Source organism: Larimichthys crocea, chromosome XXII (assembly GCF_000972845.2).
Source record: "Larimichthys crocea isolate SSNF chromosome XXII, L_crocea_2.0, whole genome shotgun sequence".
NCBI lineage: Eukaryota > Metazoa > Chordata > Actinopteri > Sciaenidae > Larimichthys > Larimichthys crocea.
The window spans coordinates 1,055,012-1,078,913 of record NC_040032.1 but is presented as its reverse complement, the minus strand read 5'-3'; the positions used below and the strand labels follow the sequence as shown (position 1 = coordinate 1,078,913).

At 43.8% G+C, this 23,902-nt stretch overlaps 1 protein-coding gene across 4 annotated transcripts; it reads left to right on the top strand.

The window, feature by feature from the left end:
• The first annotated feature begins 44 nt into the window (after positions 1 to 44).
• taok1b (TAO kinase 1b) lies at positions 45 to 22,787 on the top strand. 4 transcript variants are annotated; one of them, XM_027273422.1, is made up of 22 exons: positions 45 to 857; positions 6,939 to 7,197; positions 7,694 to 7,765; positions 8,834 to 8,935; positions 9,015 to 9,060; positions 9,159 to 9,255; positions 9,341 to 9,454; positions 9,821 to 9,912; positions 10,274 to 10,367; positions 11,667 to 11,748; positions 13,229 to 13,402; positions 13,656 to 13,862; positions 14,393 to 14,527; positions 14,734 to 14,970; positions 15,089 to 15,217; positions 16,085 to 16,168; positions 16,404 to 16,523; positions 16,604 to 16,843; positions 16,937 to 17,149; positions 17,536 to 17,718; positions 20,755 to 21,310; positions 22,519 to 22,787. In XM_027273422.1, the coding sequence occupies exons 2-21, from the start codon at positions 7,066 to 7,068 to the stop codon at positions 21,262 to 21,264; spliced, it is 3,063 nt and encodes a 1,020-aa protein (XP_027129223.1). In that variant the 5' UTR covers positions 45 to 857; positions 6,939 to 7,065; the 3' UTR covers positions 21,265 to 21,310; positions 22,519 to 22,787. The 4 variants fall into 4 exon arrangements, with proteins under 4 accessions (XP_027129223.1, XP_027129222.1, XP_019116838.1 ...); XM_027273421.1 differs by having other exon boundaries at positions 20,755 to 22,787; XM_019261293.2 differs by having other exon boundaries at positions 46 to 857; positions 13,229 to 13,396; positions 20,755 to 22,787.
• Positions 22,788 to 23,902: the final 1,115 nt, after the last annotated feature.

The following is a 23,902-nucleotide window of genomic DNA, read 5'->3' as shown; positions in this document are numbered from 1 at the left end:
TTGTCTGAGAGTCAAGACAGGCTATTTATAGCAGAGGCAGGATTAAGACTGAAAGTGATAATCAGGTTAGGAGCTCAGTGACTGAATGTGCAGAACAGGGAATAGGGAAAAGCCCAATAGTGTGTGTGTGTGTGTGTGTGTTATCCCCTGCTATACAATGGTGCAGCTGTGTTGACTGTCATTATCATTGTCCGTCCACATCACACACACACACACCTATGCTTGCAGTCGTTGGATGGCACAGCAGCAGTACCAAACAGAGGATGAGGGAGGGGGGCAACGTTCAGCCTGTGGGATAAACAGCTGGGACACAGAGACCCTCCGGAGCTGTCACACGTGTACTCTCTCGCTTCGGTTCGAGCGGACTGGACCTTCCTCCTCCGGCTCTCCCGCTCCTCGGTTCACTCGCTCCTCGATTCTTCCACGATGGAAGGGAGGTGATTGTCCGCGCCGCCATTTTTAGGGACCTGCCTCTCGAGGAGAAACTTTGCTAGCTACTGCCTGACGCTAGCAGCTAGCCCGTCGGCCAGCAGCCTCCCTGCCAGCTCGCCGTGACAGTGAACGGCTGACAGTCGTTAGGCAGCTCCCGTTCATATAAAAGGTTCATGTGACCGGCCGATAAACAGACGTTATTGCTGAAGTGAGCAGTTTAGCGCGAGCTGAGGTCGGCGTTGTCGTGTTCGTCGGGCAGGGCAGCGGGTTAGCATTGCTAACTTATGAGCTAGCGAGTTCACACTCTGATTTCTCGGGACTGCGCCGCCTCGTCCGTGATTTAGCGTCAGACACCGACCCCGCCGCGCTCAGGACCGGATTAATCCACCTCCACCTCTCAACCTGCGCGGATTCATCTCGACCAGGTGAGTTGCTCGCTAACTTTAGCTCCGTGCTAACTGACGGTAGATTTGTTACGAGCTGCGGTGCACCGTTTAGCTTACGGCTTGGCTAGCCGAGCTACATTGGTTGCTATTCGTCAGCTAACCAAAAGTTGCTGTGACAACTTGTACGGGCTGTCGCATCGACAGGTTTTCGTCTGTAAGCGAGCCCTTGTTGGCAGACGAGTGTTTGTTTTGAACGCCGGTGAAACACGGCGGCAGATAAGGTGAGTGTGCGGGGAGCGGGGCTAGCCAGCCGGAGTGTCAGGGCACTGGTTTGTTGTGAATAAGGAGCGCTAGCTGGCTAGGCTAGCCTGCTAATCCGCTTTATGCAACTATCGTCGCGAGCGGTGCCACTCCCTCGGTTCTGTTCGTGTCCGCCGTGGCCGTGCGTGAAGTGAAACTCAGCCGTGGAGCTCTGTGTTTTGGAAGTTTGTCTGTCTGGAGGTGGACACCATGAGTCACACACCGTCTGAGCGGCTAGCGGTATGACGGTAGGTGACATTGGTCGAGCCTCTCGCCGTGTCTGTGCCGACATTGTGTTTACAAGCGGCGTTAGCCGGGAGAGACTTGACAGATCGTCCCGGTGCTCGTTGTGTAACCCATCTGCCGCTGATGGCTGTTTTTTGTGCTCTGACGTGAGGCGCATTCCTCAGTTTTCCGTGTGGATATTGCGTAACACTGGCTGTCACTCAGCAGCTCGGCTTATTTCATCTCCGCCGCCTAACTTGTGCATGACACGGTGGATGAGCCACACAAGGAGCGCTCTGGACGTGTTTTAACGTCAGTCTGTGTGTCACCATTCACCTGTCAACTGCTGTCCAAGCTCACACACACATGCTTCATGTTTCTGTGCTGTGGATGCTGCCTCTGTTTGTCAAGTAAGCACTGCAGTATGAGCAGTCCACCTCTCTTTGTTGTGATGCACAGACTGCCCATGTTCTCTAAAAGGCAGGTACGTCTTGTCCTCTTATTCTGCCATCACAGATTTCTGCTCGTCCATGTTGTCATTTGCTCATGTACGTCTCTGCATGCTCGTCAGGACAGGAAAGTGTGTCCACAGGCTGGAACAGCTCCCTTCTTTTACTTTCAAGGACTTGCTGCTGGCTGACGGTGAGACGTGCGCGGCTGTTGTCGGCGGTGAACATCTCGGCGCGAGGCTGAGGCACTGTTGCAAAGTTGTGCTGTTCTTGTGTGTGTGTCGGTGTTAGATCAGTGGGTGCTGAATATGGGCGCGCTGCATAATGGATTTAAGTGTCTCCCAGGAAGAATGGATTAGACACTGGAGCAAAGCCTGCCCTGCTCGCTCAAGTCTAGATCCAAGTCAGTCAGTGACAGCTGCTGCAGAACAAGCACTGGTTCCACAGTGTGATCCACTGCAGCACTGACACCAGAACTTTAGCTGTTGGTGCTTTTAATGTTTCTTCTGAGTGATCTTATTGGAATGTGCTGCAGACTGTAATGTTACAGTGGTTTAGATGTATCTGATCATTTTTTAAGCTGGCTAAATGTTAAATAATGAAATTCTGCTCCTCAAAAGTTCCTAAACATCTGAGTCTTTAAATGGGGCTACCTGTAAAACAGTTGGAAAGCAGTAGCATATTTGATGAGTCAGACTGAGATCACAAAGAAAAGAGGATGCACATTTCAATCACACTCAGATTTGACACATTTTGGAGGTTAATTTGAGCTTTTAATACCCTGAATGATTCTGTCTCTAATCTCAGTTGACAAACCACATCCAAAGATGACGCCGGGTGTTTGGGTGCCTGTGTTTGTTGCTGATGAAGGTGTCACAGGGACAGTGTCTTGTGTTCTGGTGAAACTTGGTATGTTGTCGCTGTCTGTGACATTTATCCCAACAGTAAGAGTGTAAACGGAGTCCTGCCTGTGAAATGGGATGGGTCAAATCCTCTTAGTGTTGGGTCACTCCATTCCTCTCTCCTGTCATCATCATCTCTATAGCACCACACGCTGGGATGTGTTGTTGTTGTTGACATTGGGGAGCTAGAGAGCTTTCACTTCCTCCTCTCAGTGAAAAGCCACAATCTGTAATCAGTCTGGGAAATAGAAGCATGGCCACTCCACCCTCCATCTTGGCGGATAGAAATGTAGCGTGTAAGCTATTTGAACAACAGCACACACACATGTAGGTCATGAAATGAACGTGTGTCTGAACAAACAGCTGTGACGTCAGTGTTGTTTTTGGCTGATCATTTTTAACTCATTAAATATTAAAGTTTAACTTAAACTTGAACTGAGTGTAGAGATGTTCTTCTTTTTAGACCTGTAAACGTTGCGTCACAAAGCTGCATTATTACGACAGACATATATTTCATGTGGATGAGTTCCATCCTGCTGATCATCACAATCATCATAAACACCCACATTTCAGGTGTTCTATTTGATGAGGTTTCTCTTTAGGTTAACATTTAAGGTTGAGGTCAGCTCCACGCACCTGAAGCAGTCAGAAGTTGTCTTGCCTTAACAGGTGCAACAAAACCAGGAGAACCGCAGTCAGTGTCACTGAAATGCCAGTAAAAAGTTAAAGATGATTGAAGCTACACAGAGTCTGACTAATACCTAAAAAAAACAGTCAGTCACAGCAGTAGACTCTTATATGTAATGGAATCCAGTTTACTACTCCAGCAAGTAGTCTAAACCTTAGTAACGACCTGTAGCTGAGATGATTTCTAGTCCCAGACAACAAACGCTCAAGGAGTTTTGCAAACTGACACATAGAAACACTAAACTGCTTTGCTAGATCGGTCCTGTCGTGACCAAGATATTTGCCGAACAAGATCACTTTAGTCGACCTTTAGTCTTTAAAAACTGTTTGATCTCTGATGTGCCTCACACAAACGAGGCACACACAACAAGGCACACACCTGTATTAACGAGGCGCGCACCTGTATTAACGAGGCGGTCTAAGTGATATTTTTAGTGATGAGTCAGGTGTGCTGTCATGCTGATTTGAGCACATTCTAGAGGTCTGGTTGACCAATCAGTTGGTCAGAACTATTTGTTGTTCAGTTAAGTACATTATGCACAGAGGCGGTGTAATTAGTCTTAGAAACAATGAAAACACCAGTGTGGGTGTAGCATGGACCTGTAGAGGTAAATAAGTGAATGTGTTTGTTGTGGCTGCAGGAATGATCTCTTATCTAACACACCTCAGGATTACATTCAACACACTCATGTATGCATTGGAAATCAATGTCAGTACTGTAGGGCAGAAATCAGACTTGGGACTGTTGGCTGATGATGCTAATTGACGTTGGAGTGTGTTAAATGTTCTGCACTTGTTCCCTGTAGTTTCTTTGTATATCGTTTTGATCTCGTATGTTGAGAAAGCAGCAGACAGCAGAAACACTCTGAAGGCTCCTCTGAAGCTGACCCTGTGCGGCTAAGAGAATTTCACTACCGGGATCAATAAACTATTTGATTATTTATTATCCCTCTCCATTCTTCTCGCTCTCTTTCTGTGACACTCCCCGCTCCTCAGCGTGTGTATTGGTTTCCTCTTCATTAGGCTGCTTTGTGATTTGACAGTGCGCAGGAAATCAATTCCCAGAATCCAGCACGAGAGAGAGAATCCATTTTCTCGAGTAGCAAAGCAAAAGAACTTTGGGTGCATTTCTCGAACACACTGTTCTTTGTGTGTGTGTGTGTGTGTGTGTGTGTGTGTGTGTGTGTGTGTGTGTGTGTGTGTGTGTGTGTGTGTGTGGTCCAGTTCATCTCTTCCAGATTCAGTCTTGTGACTTCAGTGCTCTGTTTCATTGTGTGCGTACGTATTTTGCTTCCTACACACTGTGTTATCTAGTTCATTACAAATGTACACACAGTCAACTCTAGTTTGGTTTAATTCTACTTAGAATAAACACAGTGTCCAGAGAATGTGTAATGTATATTTTTTTACTTTATAGTGGCATCTTCATATTTTCTCCTCATGCTGTCTTAAAAACATCTAGAAAAAATGATGTTCTTTCTTTAAATTGGTTATGCCTCCGCCCACATATCTATGCCATCATATTACATTATAAAGAATGGGCGGTGTGTCACCCATAGGTTTCCCATAGGTTTCCGTGACAAAAACATCATTCTTATTTTCAGCTTAATATGCACTAATGAAAACATACTTATGCATGTTATATTTGATCTCCTTTATTCTGTAAGAGCCCTGACATACTGGACCTTTTAAGTCACTGCACATCATCAGCAGAATAGTCTTACTTTAATGCATAGAGCTTTTTTCAGCTTTTGTGGTTTGGGACAGCGAAGCACTGCTTATGGAATAACGTTATTGTATTATTGCTGTCATTAATGCTGTAATGTATTATGACAGAATGTGACTCTCTGTTTACCCAGCAGCACTTTTAGCTGCTCTCCACTGAGACATTTTTTGTCCCTGAGAGCTGTGCTCCTTTGTATTTCTTCTTCTTCTTCTTCAGCAGGACAAACCTTGTGACATTCATCCGGCCGTGTGGTTTTTGGACAGCAGGCTGTACTGATAGCTATAGTTGGCTAGGTTAGTGGTGTTGCCGGCCTAAAGATAAACCCACAAAGGAAACTAGCACTTTTCCCACTGAGCCTTCCTGTAATGATACACGCGTGGTGTGTGGGTATGAAGGGGATCGTTGCCAATTTCTGACATGAGGTTTAAAAAGATGGAGATGGAGCAGAGTTTTCTTTGCGCTCTTTAGGTGATGGAATAGATTCTTAAAGTCACACTGCATTATTTGTGACTTTATCATTGGCCATATTGTGTGATGCCCCCCCATGAAGGCCCTCAACGCCCAACTGATCATGTGAGCTGCTCAGTAACACACTGGACGGCTTGAATGTGTATATAATTTGGGTTTGATAAACAGCACATTGTACATACATATAAGGCATCAAGCCATGATTGAAAATGTATTTTTAGCTCATCCTGTTTTATCTCTGCCCAAAATGTTAAAGTGTTTATTCAGGGCTCCGCGAGCTTACTTATGGAGTTGTCAATGACTTATAGACGTCAGACAGTAAACGTCACAACCTCAACAAACAAAATGATTTCACTAATTATTAAAAAGCTGACAGGACAAAACACACACACATACACACAGTATTCCTCTTACATGCATGTTACATGAATTAACAAGAGCTAAACCGATGCGTCCAGTTTGGAGGACACAATAAAAATTGACCCCAGCTCCTCGGAATTGATCACCAGATGCAGTTTTCCCCTCATTACTGTTGGCCACCTCAGAGGACTGGACGTGAAATCAATCCCTGAGCTGGGATATTTGCATCGCCCAGTCATTCCAGTAGTTGAAGCAATCTGAACTGATTCACTTGTGATGACTCAGCAATTAGTCGATTATATTAGGGTCAGCACTTGAAGGTGTGACCAGTGGCTCAAATCACTGTGTTAAAGTACTTCAGGAGGCCCTGACCTTTCTGAAGAAACTTTGTGTGTGCTAGGTTTTGTCTGGAGCCCTGTCCATGTCATGGGATAGAGGATGAGGGTGATAGAGGTGGGATGTTTGCCTGCCATGGTTGTATAATGAAGAAGGAACATAGGATATTGTTACAGGAGTAGGATCACCATAAACATGCATGATACAAAGTCAATTCACATGTTATTAAAAACTGGGAACATTATCTGGCCAAATAAAAAAAAAACGTGTGGATGTGGCCAAATGTTGCTGTGCATGAACACATGAGATCACTGAAATAAGAAATTACAGACTGGCTCCAGTCCGGCCAGCTTAGAGATTTGGTCTGTAGCCCTGTGGCCTCACCGTCCTTTTTCCAGGCCGTGTATCACAGCGTTTTATTTTTGCCTTCTTTTGGAGTGTATCTTTGTGGTTTGTGGTTGGAATTCATGAGTCGATCATGTTTTAGATTTAGGATTAGTGTCGCAAGATCAAAGTTCTATAGAGGTTTTCAAAGTCTGGACTTTGAAAACCTCACTGGTACCTTCAAACTGACATCAGCTGAGCAGTTCTTACTGTTCCCTGTCAGGATGTTTCTTCTTGTCCTCGCTAACACCTCTGTCTTTGTCTCCCCCTTCTGTCCATCTAGATGCCCATGTGCTGGTTCCCTAGGCCCATCCATTACTGCAGATGAATCTTCAGCTGCTTTGGTGTAGCTCAGCACCCAGATAGTCCTATCCCCTTTGTGCGGGTGATAAGGGACTACTTTAACCAGGATGCCCTCCTCTGTAAGGGCAGGGAGCCTGAAGGATCCGGAGGTGGCTGAGCTTTTCTTCAAAGAAGACCCGGAGAAGCTTTTCTCTGACCTCCGAGAGATTGGCCATGGCAGCTTTGGCGCTGTCTACTTTGTACGGCACCTACATCCTCACACTGACTCACTTAATTAGTTAATCAGGGATATGATCAGTTAAATACACAAACACTGTCAGTCTGAGTCAGTTAATACGGATTCTCCAGATCAGTTTTGTGATCTAAATTAGTCTTTATATTTGAGTGGCTGCTTTAGTCCTCATTAAAATTAGAAACGGAATCAAATAGTGTTGTTTTAAGGACATCATCAGGCTTTTAATGTGCCAGAGGTTGTTTCACAGTTAATAAAAGTGAAGTTGTTTAATCCTCAATAAAGAACAGAAACAATTCAACCAGTTATGACAGGGTTTAATAGCACCAGAGTGATGTGAATCACCCCAGCTGTCTGCACACAACACTGCACACAGTGTGGTTAAAATAAAGTACAAGACATCTTGAAAAACCACATCCTTGATGAGAGAAAACTCATGTGCTGTGTTGTACAGTTGAAATGTGTACTGACAATGTATGTTACTAACATTTTGTGTTTCCCAGGCACGGGATGTGCGCACAAATGAGGTGGTGGCAATTAAAAAGATGTCCTACAGTGGCAAACAGTCTAATGAGGTGAGACATGATCGATTACATTCATATTATAGTTCAGACTTTGACCATCAACATTTTTACACCAGACATTCACCATTAACTCTTCATGCTTGTGCACATAGTTATCTCACAGTGTGACATGGCTTACTGAACATGAGCTAAGCAATTCAAAGAACTGACAAGTGTTTACTCAGCAGTACCTGAGCTGTTGTGGTAAGAAGGAAGTCAGAAAAGTCCAGTTCATTGATTCATGTTAGTGCATCAATAACTACTGTGACAGTTGTAGAGAGAGGATAGCTTCATCATCGTCCAGTTGTTGGTAGTGCTTGGAGAGGAGGTACTCTCTGAAGAGCTGGAGGTCTTCAGGGGGTTTTTGAAGGTGGAGAGGGACGCTGCTGCTTTGGTAGGAACTGGTAGGACGTTCCACCAATGCAGAGTGAAATCATCCATGTAGATATGTCTGAGAGGGATTCAGAGATCCATTCAGAGACTGAGGTATCAACAGGTGGAAATGACAGATAGAGCCGTGTGTCATCTGCATAGCAGTGATATGAAAAGCAATGCAAGTGGATAATCTGACCCAGAGAAGTGGTGAAATTAGCAAAGAGAAGGGGCCCGAGCACCGAGCCCTGGGGGACTCCTGAAGTGGTGAGATGTGGACAACTGTCCAAGCCAAGATACGTTGAACAAGCGCACTGTGAGGTAGGATTAAAACTAGGAAAGGACCAAACCAGAGAGATGTTTGGGCTCTGTCAGATAGTCAGAGGCCAGATAAGGAGCTGCTGGACTCCAGTATTAAAGTTTGGTATCATTGTGATTCTGATGTAGTAAGTCTCAATAAGGTCACCCGTGTGCTCATTTTTACTGTTTCACTGTTGTCGTCCCAGATACAGTTCACTCTGCTCAGTTTTCAGATTAGCTATAATCAGATTACCCATAATCTGTGAAGAGAGCCACCTTACTACTGTTTGCACTGAAAGATGGTCTTTGCACACATACACACACACACATGCATACTGTCACCTCTCGAGCAGAAAGCCAAGCGACCTATCGTCTGACATATTTTTAAATCCTGTCTTTTCTCATCAGAAATGGCAGGACATCATAAAGGAGGTGAAGTTTCTGCAGAGGATTCAGCACCCTAACAGTATAGAGTATAAAGGTTGTTACCTCCGTGAGCACACAGCATGGGTAAGTCCTCATTCTGTAACCTGTAAGGGCCTCTGTGTGCTTTGACTTTATAAATCTTGACTTTCTCTCTTGCTTCAAGCTGGTGATGGAGTACTGTCTCGGCTCAGCTTCCGATCTGCTAGAAGGTGAGTGGGTGTTTCATGTTATCAGACTGACAAACATAGACACTGATGTCTCTCCATGAGGTGACGTTTCCTCTTCAAACTCTTTTTCTCTCCTTTAGTTCACAAAAAACCTTTGCAAGAAGTAGAGATTGCTGCCATTACCCATGGTGCTTTGCAGGGCCTGGCGTACCTTCATTCCCACAATATGATCCACAGGTGAGTGATTTTTAAAATGCTCCTGTGAACACAGTAACCCCCGCATACCTCTCACTTGCACATATGTTTACCTCTCTATTGTCAGAGATGTGAAGGCGGGTAACATTCTGCTGACTGAGCCTGGGCTAGTCAAACTGGCCGACTTCGGCTCTGCCTCCATTGCCTCACCTGCCAACTCCTTTGTGGGAACACCATATTGGTAATTAAAAACTTTAAGACTAATTTGTATCTGTAAACGTTGAGATGACCAAAATGTTGTCTTGATGAGCGGTGTCTAATAGAGTTTAAAAGATCATCCATGCATGGAATGTCACCTGCTCATGTATTTATATGCTTTGCTGCTGAGAAACGACTTAGATGACTCATGAAGAACAGCATCATTTATTTCCAAAGAATAAAGTGACAAGTGGAAATTTATAGTAAAACTATGGTGCTGTTTTTCTTCACATTTAAAGAGATGAGTGCAACTGACTCTCCAGGAAAGTTATCTCTTATTTTAAAACTGACTTTTCATTTTATTCTTCACTCTTTCACACCCTCACTTTATCTCCTCGACTTCTTCCAGGATGGCCCCGGAAGTGATTCTAGCTATGGACGAGGGCCAGTATGATGGAAAGGTGGATATCTGGTCCTTAGGTATCACCTGTATAGAATTAGGTAGGTGACAGTGTGTTTATTGTTTCCGTTAAAATGTAACTGCAGTGTCACAATTTGAACCACTATCTGTGATCCAAACGTTCTGAAGTCCTGGCCCTACCATCGTTCTAAACACAGGATTTGAAATTGCAGCCAAATTGATTGACAGGTCTTTGAATGTAAGGACCACTGACTACATTTCATTTGATTTCAGGTTTAGTTAAATCAGCAGTATTAAACAGGCCTATATGTTTAGTTCTACTCCGTTATGAAAGACAAAAAAAAAGTTTCATCTGAAACCTTCCCCTTCAGTTACAATTGTGAGTAAACCTGTATTGTAATAACAAGGAATCCATGCCGACTGCTGTCCTTTCTGTTCCAGCGGAGAGGAAGCCTCCCCTGTTTAACATGAATGCAATGAGTGCCTTATACCACATAGCGCAGAATGAGAGCCCCACGCTGCAATCCAGTGAATGGTGAGTTGCCACACACACACACACACACACACACACACACACACACACACACACACACACACACACACACACACTTTATGTGGTTCTTACTCAGTTCCTGATACACATGTTTTTTCTTTATTATGTTATAGAGCATTAAAACTATGACTGAACATATATGGAGTTGTGGTAAACAAAGCAAAATATATAAATATTATATTTTAAATTCTTCACAGTAGCTTTATTTTTTGCTTTGATGACTGGTTTGCACAATCTTGGTATTCTCTCAGTCAGCTTCCTGAGGCAGGCTCCTGGAAAGGTTAGGGTCTCGAAAGGGTTCCCACATATCCCATCTTGTCTCATCCTACACCTTCTACACTGGGTTTAGGTTGGGTGATTGTGGGGCCAGATCATCTGGCGCAGCACTCACTCTCCTTCTTGGTCAGATAGCCCTGACACAGCCTGTTAGTTGAAAAACAATTCAGGTGACTACCTTCAAGAAAAAGGTGGCTGCTTTGAATAATCTAAAATATAAAACATATTTTACCTACCTTGGTAAAAATGTTTATGTTAACATAGGGTGCTTATTTAGTTATCCACATCTCACCACAGGGGTCCCCCAGGGCTCGTTGCTGGGGCCCCTTCTCTTTGCTATTTACACCACCTCACTAATTATCCACTGACATGGCTTCTTACATCAGTGCTATGCAGAGGACACTCAGCTTTGTCATTTCAACCTGTTGACCCCTTGGTCTCTGAATAATATCTCTGAATGCCTCTCAGACATACATACATGGATGAGGGCACACAACCTCCAGCTGAACCTCTCAAAAACTGAACTGCTGCTCCTCCCAACCAGACCTACATACACCGTGACATCAACATCCAAACTGACTCCCTGTGTCTCACCCCTAGCAGGGCAGCGAGAAACTTAGGAGTCATGATTGATGAGTAACTAACTTCTCTGATCACATTGCCTCAGTTGCAGCTTCACAAAATCAAGCCTTACTTACCTGATACAGGCTGTGGTCATCTCATGACTTGATTCCTGTAACGCACTTATACTTTCTGTTTTCCACGTAATTCCATATGTGTTATTTCATAGTTATAATGACAAAAAGGAAAAAGAAAAATTATGCTCCAGCCATTTGTGTTACAAATACACAATACAATACAATACAAATAGTGTTATACAACTATGTTTGATTTCTGTGCATGAAAACAGAACGTGGTGTCGAACATTTCAGACTTGTATTAATGTTTAAATGCCATGTGTTTATGTGTCTGTTTAGTTTTGACCCTCTATCTTCTTTCTTCCAGGTCGGATTACTTTAGAAACTTTATCGATTCATGCCTTCAGAAAATCCCCCAGGACAGACCACACTCTGACGACATGCTGGGTGTAAGTGCAGCAAACATACTGTACACTACTACACACAAACAGAGAACAGGGTCAGTGTGTTAAGATGGGAGAGTGACAAAGCCCCGTGGTGATAAATCTCTCTGATGTTTGTGCTCTGTTCTGTCCCCCATAAGCTTATATTTTGATTCACTTAATCCTCTACTTCCGGATTCACACACACACACACACACACACACACACACACACACACAATGAACATGTACAGACACACGCACACACACATACACACACGCACACACACATACATACACAATGAACACTGATGTAATTACTGTAGATATGTGACTTCTGCATCCACTGTTAAGTAACTGAGCAGCTGTCACTTAGCCAACTAATGGACTCACTTTTGCTAATGGAAGTTGTCCTCAGGGCACGGCGGCTCTGCACACTGTCTTTCTTTTTGAAATGTCAAGTTCCAAAACAGTTCTTAAACAAAATGACAGTTCTTCTCAAATAAATCATCAGATCGACTTCACCTTTTAGCAAAGTACACAGAGAATGACTTGAATGAATTTGTTACCCAGGGTTTTATTCTTACTTTTTACCTTCACCCCCCCCAATTTTGACTATTGGTCAACATCTGCAAAATCACTGTACGGCACAGTTTTCCAGCATGTAACTCTGTTATACTACAATGGGTGCGTACAAGAACATGTTGATGGTGGAATTGACATCACCTGGAGCCTTGTTGTGATCACTGATCACTGTCAGTAATCATGATTGACAACAACATGGAGAATAAGGACTGTTCTCTCATAGACATTATCCTGTTTAAGCCACATTCCCACATGATCAGACTGGGTTCAGTCTCTATCTCTATGTCTATGTCTCTAAAATATTTTTTCTTCAGTTCTTGAGTCACACAAATAAATGGAAAAACGCATCCTGTCTAAATGCAGCCTTACAAGCAACTGATGCATGCAGCAGACTGTAGAAAACACATTACTGCACTGTCATGATACTTTGTATGTGGACATTCTTACTTTTTAGAAATAAAGTAGCTAGCTGGAAAGCAGTATAGTAACTCTGTAGAGGTAAATGTGTATGTACCACTCATCCTGGTGTTCAAGCCTTGCGTGTGTAATAATATAATTAGAAAGAGAAAACAGCTCAGAAGCTGCTTCATTCTGCATATTAAGTAACGTCAACATTAACCAGGCATTAGATACATTTTACATTAGATGTGTTACATTCATTTAGTCCACACCCTCATATCAGATGACTGCAGTGTAAACAGGAAAAGCTTCACTCAATACAGGCAACAGCTCAGTCAGCACTCTGTGCTAACCGGGATTACTGCAAATTATATTTCTGCCGTTTATGGTGCAAAAAACGATGTCACCTGTCAACGTCACTTAGAAACCAATCTGGCTCTTAAAGATGAGCACTTCAGTAACGTTTGATTGTATTTTTCTCATGGTCAGACTTCTCTGTTCTTTCCTGTCACCTTCCCCTCCAGCATGCGTTTCTGCAGCGTGAACGTCCAGACTCTGTGTTGATGGATCTTATCCAGAGAACCAAGGATGCAGTGCGAGAGCTGGACAACCTGCAGTACCGCAAGATGAAGAAGATCCTCCTTCAGGAGGCCCACAACGGACCCACAGCTGAAGTACAGGACGGAGACGAGGTGTGTGTAAGTTTCAATGTTAAAAGCAACCTAAAGCACCAGTGCTGAAATAAGATTTTATGTTTTTTTTTTTTTTTTTTTTTTTACCACAGTACTTTCATGGCGTTCCACCATGCCGAGAGAATAACCAAGCATGCATCGGCTTGTATGCATGTCTGTCTGTCTGTCTGTGTCTCTTGTTTCCTTCTCTTGTTCCCTCTCTGTCTCTTCCTCTCGCCCTTGCTGTCTATCTCGCTGCTTCTTTCCGCTCTGTCTCCAGGAGCTGGAGCCCGGCGGAGGTCGCACAGGAACGGTGAACAGCGTCGGCAGTAATCAGTCCATCCCCAGCATGTCTATTAGCGCCAGCTCCCAGAGCAGTTCTGTCAACAGCCTGAACGAAGCGGCCCAGGACAGCCGCAGCGAGCTCGACCTGATGGAAGGAGACCACACGGTCATGTCCAACAGCTCCGTCATACATCTCAAACCGGTGGGTAAAGTGACACAGACAGGAAGTATGTAGGATCACTTTGATTATTGATGAAAGGGGCACTCCACCATTATTTACACGTGAAGATCAGTTCATAATATTTACTGTGTGAGAAAATTAGAAGCATTCATTTCTAACAGAAACCGTGTTTCAAAGACACTACTGAGTTGCATTATGGGAATTTGAGTTGTGTTTGGCCTATTGTAGGGTGTCATACTAATCTGCTGCAGCGCTCTTTTAATTGAATATATTTTCTGAAATTGTTCAAATTGCTTTTCCGAAAGCTGTTGGTGGTTTCAAATTGCTTGTTTGGTTTGACAAACAACTCAAATTCCAAAAAAGTGGAAAAGAGACCATAAAAAGAGGTTTTGTATTCACAACATCAAACAGGAAGGAATAGAGACTCACTTTATTTGATTGACTGTGTGGTACTTTGTTGGGCAAGGTTGTTTCTAATTCTCTTGTATGTTTACTGTTAAATACTCGTGCAAAATAATATATTATTCTGCTGCATTGTGATTGTGATCCAGGAAGAAGAGGAGAGTTTCTCTGGGGAGCAGGCAGCCACCAGTCAACCCTCTGAGCCCCAGCCAACACCAGCTCAGGCCCCGAGGAAGCACTACCGCAACAGAGAGCACTTTGCCACCATACGCACAGCGTCACTCGTGAGAATACTTGCTTGCTCCTACATGCATCCCACTTCCACATTTCATTCATAAGAGGCTGTGTAACACAAAGGCTTCTACGTTTAACAAACCTTAAGATCCTCTCTAAAAACACCAAGTCAAAATTCTATGTTTTATCATACTTGTGAAGTCATCTGAATCTAAATGAACTGTGCAGATTCTCACCCTGTGTCCACATCTTGCAGGTGACCCGTGAGATGCAGGAACATGAGCAGGACTCTGAGCTGCGGGAGCAGATGTCAGGGTACAAACGCATGAGACGGCAACATCAGAAGCACCTGATGGCCCTGGAGAACAAGCTGAAGGGCGAGATGGATGAGCACAGGCTGAGGCTGGACAAAGAGCTGGAGAGTCAAAGGAACAACTTCACCCAGGAGATGGAGAAGCTGCTGAAAAAACACCAGGCGGCTCTGGACAAAGATGTACGTAGACAAACAATCTAACAAAAGTACATGATCAAAATGTCAATTCAAAGGATAAAACACAGTGTGGATACTTTATGTCTCTACTGAAATATTCAACATTGGCGTTTTGGTGCAGCTGAAGACGTTTACCAACGATGAGAAGAAGTTCCAGCAGCACATTCAGGTGCAGCAGAAGAAGGAGCTCAGCAGCTTTCTGGAGTCACAGAAGCGGGAGTATAAACTCCGCAAGGAGCAGCTCAAAGAGGTAGCACACATCTCCACCACAAGCAACCGTGATTTTGACCATGAGCAAAAAACAACTAAACACCTGTCACAGTTTGTTAAAGTCTTCACATGTCTTATTTTGTCTGACAATCACTCTAAAACACGATGACATTCAGTTTACTATGACAATAAAATGAAGCAGGTCCTCTTTACTTGAAAAATGATTTAAACAATTAAGCAATTATTACATTAGCTGCCAATAAAAAAAGTCAATCAGTGACTCAATATTATGAAAGACACGAGATGTCTGGCCAGCACACACTCAGCAAGGCAGACATTAGCGGCCAAACTCTACCAGGCACCAGTGCGACGCATTTGTGGCTGCCAGAGTTAATCGCAGCTGTTTTAGTCAATGTTTCAAACCCCACCAGTCCCACAGTCCGTTTCAGAAGCGTCCCAGAAGAGGCTCTCTGCTCACGAGTAGCTTGCATCAATCTGCAGGGAGCAGCTTGAGCTGACAGGAGGTCAGAAACAAACACCATGGAGAATCTGGTCGATTTTCAAAATAGCATATTTTATATTTTATAGCATATTTTCATCTTTAGAAGCAAATAAACCAGGAAAATGACTAAACCAGGGCAAGTTAACAAAGTCAGGCGGACAGTTCTGAAATGCTCCCGGTGGGGTTTGAAGTCGAACAGACCAAAAAGTGCTGTGACAGAGACGTGTCTGGTGGGGTTTTTGCGAAAATGATCTGTGCGTTTTAATTTAATAACAGAAAAATGGAAGAAGTGTGCTCAGTCGGCACGTTTTTGTATTTCTGAATGCAAGATGCCGACAAAGAGCCATAAAGCCCAGTAATGACAATTCTTTAAAAAAGTAAAACTACCTTCCTCCTGTGTGTCAGGAACTGAGTGAGAACCAGTCGACTCCGAAGAAAGAGAAGCAGGAGTGGCTTTCCAAGCAGAAGGAGAACATCCAGCACTTCCAGGTTAGAATCTCTCGCATGATATGTAACACTCTCCAAGACCAAGTGATGATTTTACACAGGCCTGGCAATGAATTCACACTGTCAATAGAATCTGTGACATTAACAAGACTTGATTTCCTAGCCTAGTGCTAACCATGCCAGGCCCTGCAATGTCCCAAAACTTTATTTCCCAAGTCTTCATTTGAGCTACATGTATTACTGTAATACTGTAATAACGCAGTATGTCAATTTCCAGGCAGAGGAGGAGGCCAACCTGCTGAGGAGACAGAGGCAGTACCTGGAGCTCGAATGCCGGCGGTTCAAACGCAGGATCCTCATCGCCAGACACAATGTGGAGCAGGATCTGGCCAGAGAGGTACTTACTACCTCATACTGTTGTGTTAGGTTTTTTTTTACGCGACCGGCTGTCACCCAGTGTGTTCTCCTCTTTTTCAGGAGCTGAACAAAAGGCAGACACAGAAGGACCTGGAGCATGCCATGTTGCTCAGGCATCACGAGTCGATGCAGGAGCTGGAGTTCAGGCACCTGGGGACGATCCAAAAGGCACGGGCAGAGCTGATCCGGACCCAGCACCAGACAGAGCTCACCAACCAGCTGGAATACAACAAGAGGAGGGAGAGGGAGCTTAGGCGCAAGCATGTCATGGAGGTCCGACAGCAGCCCAAGAGCCTGAAGGTACAGGGAGTCATGGATGCAGTTCTGTAACTGATGCTGTACAGACCACACACACTCGCTCACTCAACATCATCACTTCCTTTCATTTTTCAGTCCAAGGAGCTTCAGATTAAGAAGCAGTTCCAGGAGACTTGTAAAACCCAGACCAGGCAGTACAAGGCCCTCAGAAACCATCTGCTGGAGACCACGCCCAAGTCTGATCACAAGGCTGTGCTCAAGAGGCTGAAGGAAGAGCAGACCAGGAAGCTGGCCATCCTGGCTGAGCAGTACGACCACTCCATCAATGAAATGCTCTCCACGCAGGCTGTGAGTACCTCAAGTAAAAGTTTAGGAAGGTGTCTTCACGCAGACACAGTTTTAAACACTTCTGATTAAGCCAGGGTGGTACGATGATGATGGTCATCGGAAAATATTTATCTAAGAACATGGAAACGCTTAAGAATCCACCTGGTTCGGCTCCTCCAGTCTGCATGTTGAAGTGTCCTTGGGCAAGATACTGAACCCCAGGCTGTGCCTTCAGTGCGTGAGTGAGATGTAGTGTAAAAACGCTTCGAGTGGTTGGAAGACTAGAAAGACATTTACTATATAAACACAAACTGAATAAATGCCACACATATAAACACTAAACTGACTTGCTTTGTATCTTTCTTGTTCTGTCTCTTACTTTCTTCTTTCTACGGTTTCTTTCTCAGCTACGGTTAGACGAGGCTCAAGAGGGGGAGTGTCAGGTGCTGAGGATGCAGCTGCAGCAGGAGCTGGAGCTTCTTAACGCGTACCAGAGCAAGATCAAGATGCAAACGGACGCTCAGCACGACAAGGAAAGGAGGGAGCTCGAGCAGAGGGTGTCTCTGCGGAGGGCACTTCTGGAGCAAAAGGCAAGAGAGACATTGTCAGGATGTGACAGTGAAGCTGTGTTTTGAATTTTGGTCATGGGTCTACGCTTTTGTTGATATTTACATACTCTTTAAGTTGAAGGTTCAAGTTGTATGCTTTATATATAATATATTTTATATCATATTTTTATTAAAGTATATGTGAAGTACATACAAAATAATTCAACACCAAATAGAATACAAACAGAACAAAGACGCTGCCAGACAGTTCACAAGATCACATAAAAAAATCTGTTAAAAAGTTTATGAATCAATCAAATTCCACACCCACTCAAATAACAAAGCAAATCAGAGCAAACCCCCCCCCCCTAAACACACACCACCAACCGTGCTGATCCTTTTCTGGTTACCAACCTCTACCCCTGTTCTCCTTCATATACAACTTTAACAGCTACCCAAACTACATTAATATTTTTACGACATAATGTAAGATATACTAAAACAAAAATAGAGACAGAAAATGATTCAAGGGAAAGTCAATACGAGAAATAGATAAAACAAGCCCTGCATTAATGCAATATTCTGTTAACAGATAAAAAGATTAAAGTAACAATCACAAAATAAAATACACACAAAAACAAGAAGAAGCACATCTATATATTTTTACACAATTAACTGAAAACTTGCGTCTCTCCACTACATACGCCCTTTTAGGGGCCTCTTAAATAAATTAAGTATTTGCCCCACTTTGCTTCATATAGATCCAGTCTACCCAGTTGTTTACATGACATTTTTTCGAATGCTGCCACCCGTGCCAACTCCACAGCCCACTCTTGCAGAGAGGGTACCCCCTCCATCTTCCATCCCCTGACAAGTATTTGTCTACTAATCATAATACTGGTTTGGACAAAGCTTTTAATATGTTTATCCTGTCCTGTCAGGACTGTATGATCACTCAAAACAAATAATCTAGGTCTAAATGGAATATGCATCTCCGTAATCTCACATAGGTTATCATAAATATTGGTCCAAAAGTGTTGGACTTTGTGACATAACCATAACACATGAATTAAAGTACCTTCCTCAGACTTGCATGGCCAACATTCTGATGTGGATAATAATCCTAATGTAAATAATCTGGAGGGAGTCCAATAAAAACGATGCATAATTTTAAATTGAATAAGGCGTACTCTTGCATCCCTTGAAAATGCTTTAATATTTTTACAAATTCCGTTCCAATCCTCATCACTAAATGTCAGATTCAGATCCCTTTCCCATGTCTTCTACAGAGCTGCAATGGGCCCATTACCAAGAGTCTGAATCAACATAGAATAAGACAGCTGCTTCATGTCCTTTTCCATAGTTCTTTAAAATTTTATCTAGGAGCTCTGCATTATGGGGAACCGATGCAGTGGGCCCAAACACCCCCCCAACATATGTCGGAGTTGCAGGTACCTAAAAAAAGTGGGAAGTAGGGATGCTGAACCGCCGCACCAACTCCCCAAAAGATTTCAGAAAGCCATCAGAATACAGACCCCCCAAAATGCCCCCTCCCTTCCCCTGCCATATCTTCCAATAAATGGGACATTTATCGATTCGACAACTCCAAGATTCTCTACGGTGGAGCTGGAGGCCAGGGTGATCCCATCTAAAGTAACTAAGTCTCTAGAAAGAGAGTTTCTGAGGTGTTTGGGTCCAATTACAAGAACTTCAGTTTTGTCTGAATTTAACATCAGAAAATTGTAGGTCATCCAACTTTTTATATCCTTAAGGCATGTTTGGAGTTTAGTTAACTGATTAGTTTCGTGACTTAGCAAACAAAACAAGCAAGTTGCTGGCTCAGGTTCATCAGCACACGCAGTGCATGCCAACAGAAGAATATCAGAGAGGAACAGGAGCGCCAATTTATATAAACATATAAAAAAACATCTAAAAGAAAACATGGAGCAACAAAATAATAAAAAAGGAAACATCACAAAAAACACTTTAGGTCATGAAAATTATTTGAGATTTAGCAATTCAATGACGCATCCACCTTATTTATTAAAAAGTAACGGCGATACTGGCCCGTATTTACTTGCTATTGGATCGATACTAAAATATCCAGTATTGCACACCACTAGTTTTCACATACAAGGAGTTTGTCTTGATGTTTTTGATGCATAACAAGCATAAAAAAAATAAAATAAATACTATTTTTTAAAATGTATGCTGTACTGCATATATTTGTACAGAATGTTTTTAGGTTGAAAAGAGCTGTGCAGTATGTGCAGGAATATACAATATGTACCAGGTAGTCTACAGAATATTCAAATGTGCAAGGTATTTATCAAAACAAGGTAGACCAAAAGATGTATTTTATGCCTAGGTTCAGATCCTGTGTTAATGTAACATAGTTCTGGGATGGGGGGGTGAGAGTCAGTGTCAGAGGGGGCCCTGGGCCTTGTTAAGGCCAGTAGCAGACTCTTTCTGTGGTGTGAGGTTCTGGTCCTGATGGGATAGCAGCCTCCTGCCAGAGGGGAGTGATTCAAAGAGTTTGTGTCCGGGGTGGGAGGGATCAGCCAGTCTTTCCTGCACGCCTCAGAGTCCTGGAGACGGAAGATTGCAGCCAGTCACCGTCTCAGCTGAGCAAATGACCCACTGCAGTCTGCCCTTGTCCTTGGCAGTGACAGCAGTGTACCAGATGGTGATGGAGGAGGTGAGGATGGACTTATGATGGCGGTGTAGAAGTGCACCATCATTGTCTTTGGCAGGTTGAAATTCTTCAGCTGCTGCAGGGAGTACGTCCTCTGCTGGGCTGCTGATGTTCAGCTTCCACGAAGTGTATAGACTCCACAGTGTCAGTCGGGGAGTCACACACAGACTGTCCGTGTTCGGCCCACAGATTAATCTGAGATGAATTCACAGGACCAGAGGAGTGTTTTACGTTTTCTGCCGAAAAGTGAATTAGTTTTTATTTTTTTATTGTTCTATTTTTAATTATTTTGAGGTTATTTTTGTTCCTTCAACAAGAACTGAAGAATGGTTGTCCTTGTGAAGCCTAATGGCTGACTCATCCGTTCATGTTTATCTTTTCAGATTGAGGAGGAGATGCTCGCCCTGCAGAACGAGCGCCTGGAGCGAATCCGCTCTCTGCTGGAGCGCCAGGCCCGAGAGATCGAGGCTTTCGACTCCGAGTCCATGCGACTGGGCTTCAGCAACATGGTGCTCACCAACCTAGCTCCCGATTCTCAGGGAAGCTGGGGTGGAGGAGGTGGAGGAGGCCAGGGGGCTCAGGGGGGAGGCCACTGGCCCGGAGGAGGTGGAGGAGGCGGTGGCGGCGGCCACCATAGTCACCACCACCAGGGGGGCTCCAGCTCACAGCAGCCCTGGGGTCACCCCATGCTGGCTGGGGGCCCGCCACCCTGGAGCCTCCACCACCCCGGAGGAGGGAGTCAGAGGGGGAGTGGAGGAGGGGCTGGAGGGGTGAGGAACAGCCCGCAGGCTATGAGGAGGACGTCATCAGGGGGGAGGAATGAACAGGGCATGAGCAGGAGTGCCAGCATCACCTCTCAGATATCCAACGGATCCCACCTGTCGTACACCTAGAACACACACACACACACACACACACACACACACACACACACACACAGACACAGACAGACAGATCAATACAAAGTGTTGTGTACTGAGGTAATCCTGTACACAGACACACATCATGCATGCACACATACACACACTGCACAGTATTGAGACTGGGATTACCTCAGCCCAGTCACTCCTCATCATCACTGCTCTCACATCAGTTCTGCCAGCAGAAGTCTGTGGAAACCCAAAAGTCCCGAGACTGATCCAAGATGGATGACTGCCATATACAGTATGCCAGAGTGCGAGTGTCATTTTTACTGTAGCCTACAGCGCTATTTTATGTGTTCATATTTGCCATGTTAGTCTCCGTTGCCATAGAGCCAAAGTAGTGTATTCATATCAGGAGATGTCTGTCTGCAGTACGCTGTTTTCTACACATGTGGGATTATAAAGATGAAGATCAGCACAGACTAACTCACAGAATGTTGAATGAGATTATTGTTAAGGTGCAGTCACAGGAAAATGAGAAGGCAGGAGGTCATGAAGAGGTTTGACTGAAGATGGACAGGTCGAGAAGGAAAATGAGGAGAGAACAAAGGTTGTTAAGTAATTAGTAAGTACGCGTAGGTATCTGACTTTATAGTGGTGGTAGCACAGGGATGGCACAAGGTGTGATGGCGAGCTACATGTATGAGATCTTTGACCAGAGATCTAACCCGTTCAGTGTTTTATTGGAAAAAAAAAAAACTCCTCGAGTCCTCGATGCCACATGGGTTCACAATCCCTGGAGTTGGAGTTATTGTGTGCTGTGAGCAGGGCTGCAAAGATGCCAAAGGTAAGGGGTCTTCATGCCAACAATACTGCTCATGTATCTAATGAGATTACTGGAAGTTCAGTATAATACCAGGTGGCCAAGTAGATGCATGCGTTTGTGGCAGGGAAGAGAGGGAGTTATTCTCGTGCGCGCTCAGCCTCATTGGGTTTCCACAGACCTCTGTGTTTCACTCACACATGCCCCGTGGATTTGCCTCATGACAGGTGACGGCTTTTCAGCAGCACCCAACCCACTTATTTCACAAATGGTGTCCACTCTTCTCCGCTCGTCTGCAGTCGTCTTCAGGTTTAATTTGGCACCGTGTTGATCGGTGACAGTACCACGTCTGTTGGCCTACCTCAAGAACACTCAAGTCAAGCTTCACCACAGGGGCAGCGACTTGACTTGCACTTTGGCACAGGCCTTCTACACCACACTAAATGTTAATCAGACATATTCACACACACACACACACACACACACACACACACACACACACACACACACACACACACAAATAGAAAAGTTGACATGACAGTATGTCCCTTGCACACTTGGCTGATGAATGCATGTACAGGGTAAATTTTTGTGAAAATGGGACATAGGCGTGTGACAACTAGCACACTAAGTTGGCTGTAGATGATGAACACACTCCACAGCAACAGTTATCCATCTCAGTTGCCTAAAATGTGTGTTTTTGATTTTATTTAATTTTTTATTATTATTTCTTTTTAAATGAGAATTTAGCAAATGAGCAGGGAGCGTGAAAGAGGACCGTCACTCGCCCTCTGCTGGTTGGTGACTGCTGAATGTCTCGGTGGGTGGATGGGTGGTGATGCTGGTGATCTCCGCTGCCCATGCCCCTGCAACTTTCCCTCAGTCTGACACCCCGCCTGTCTCACCCCTGTGACCCCCCACGTCATGTCTGACCACCGACTCCCCACGTCCCTCCACCTCCGTCTTCCCCCCTCCTGAGCCTGGTGTGGTCTTCACCTCCTCCCTGATCTATTTGGAAAGAGCTTTTCAAGTGAATGAAGAAAAGCAGGAGAAAAAAAAAAAAAAAAAAAAATATATATATATATATATATATATAATATATAGATATATATAATATATATATATATATATAATATATATATATATAATATATATATATATATATATATAAAATCTATAAAGAAGGATTATAGAGAAATAGAGATTAAGGTGGAAGTCTTATTGTGAAATGCAGAGATTATGCATTATATTAACTTCAGAGGTGGAATGTACAGGAAACCTGTTAATATTGTAAATTTTGAATTTGAAAATATGGAAATCTGATTGACAAATCAAAGACAAATTAGCTTGTTGTGACGCGGACGCAGCGATGTGGTTTTAAACCGGCGGCTTTCAGACGAAGCGTTCACAGCCGCTGGCTTCTCACTGTCACACTCTGAAACGTGTCGCAGACATTCAGTTGTGAATGACAACGCAACTGTAGGTCAGATTGCCTTGAGTAAACGGCAACATGTTTTTTTGTTTAATGCTGACTAAGGATGATTTTGCACATAATTTGAGATGTAGTTAGGTGTAGCCTTTGCTTTAGCAACGGCTATATTTCACTGACGTTATGATACCTAACCTGCCTATTATGGTTTTCAGAACTCTCAGACCTAAAAATCTATCAACGTTATAATAACATAGAAAAAGAAAGAAATTCTAAAATCTGAAAAACTGCTGAATTCTAAAATATTTGGCTTCGTAAACGATATTTAGTGCACTCTACAACCTGAAATTGTTCTTGCACAAGGCAGTGAAAATATATCTGTTGTTTGATATCTACAAAAGGTTATGTGGGGTCCT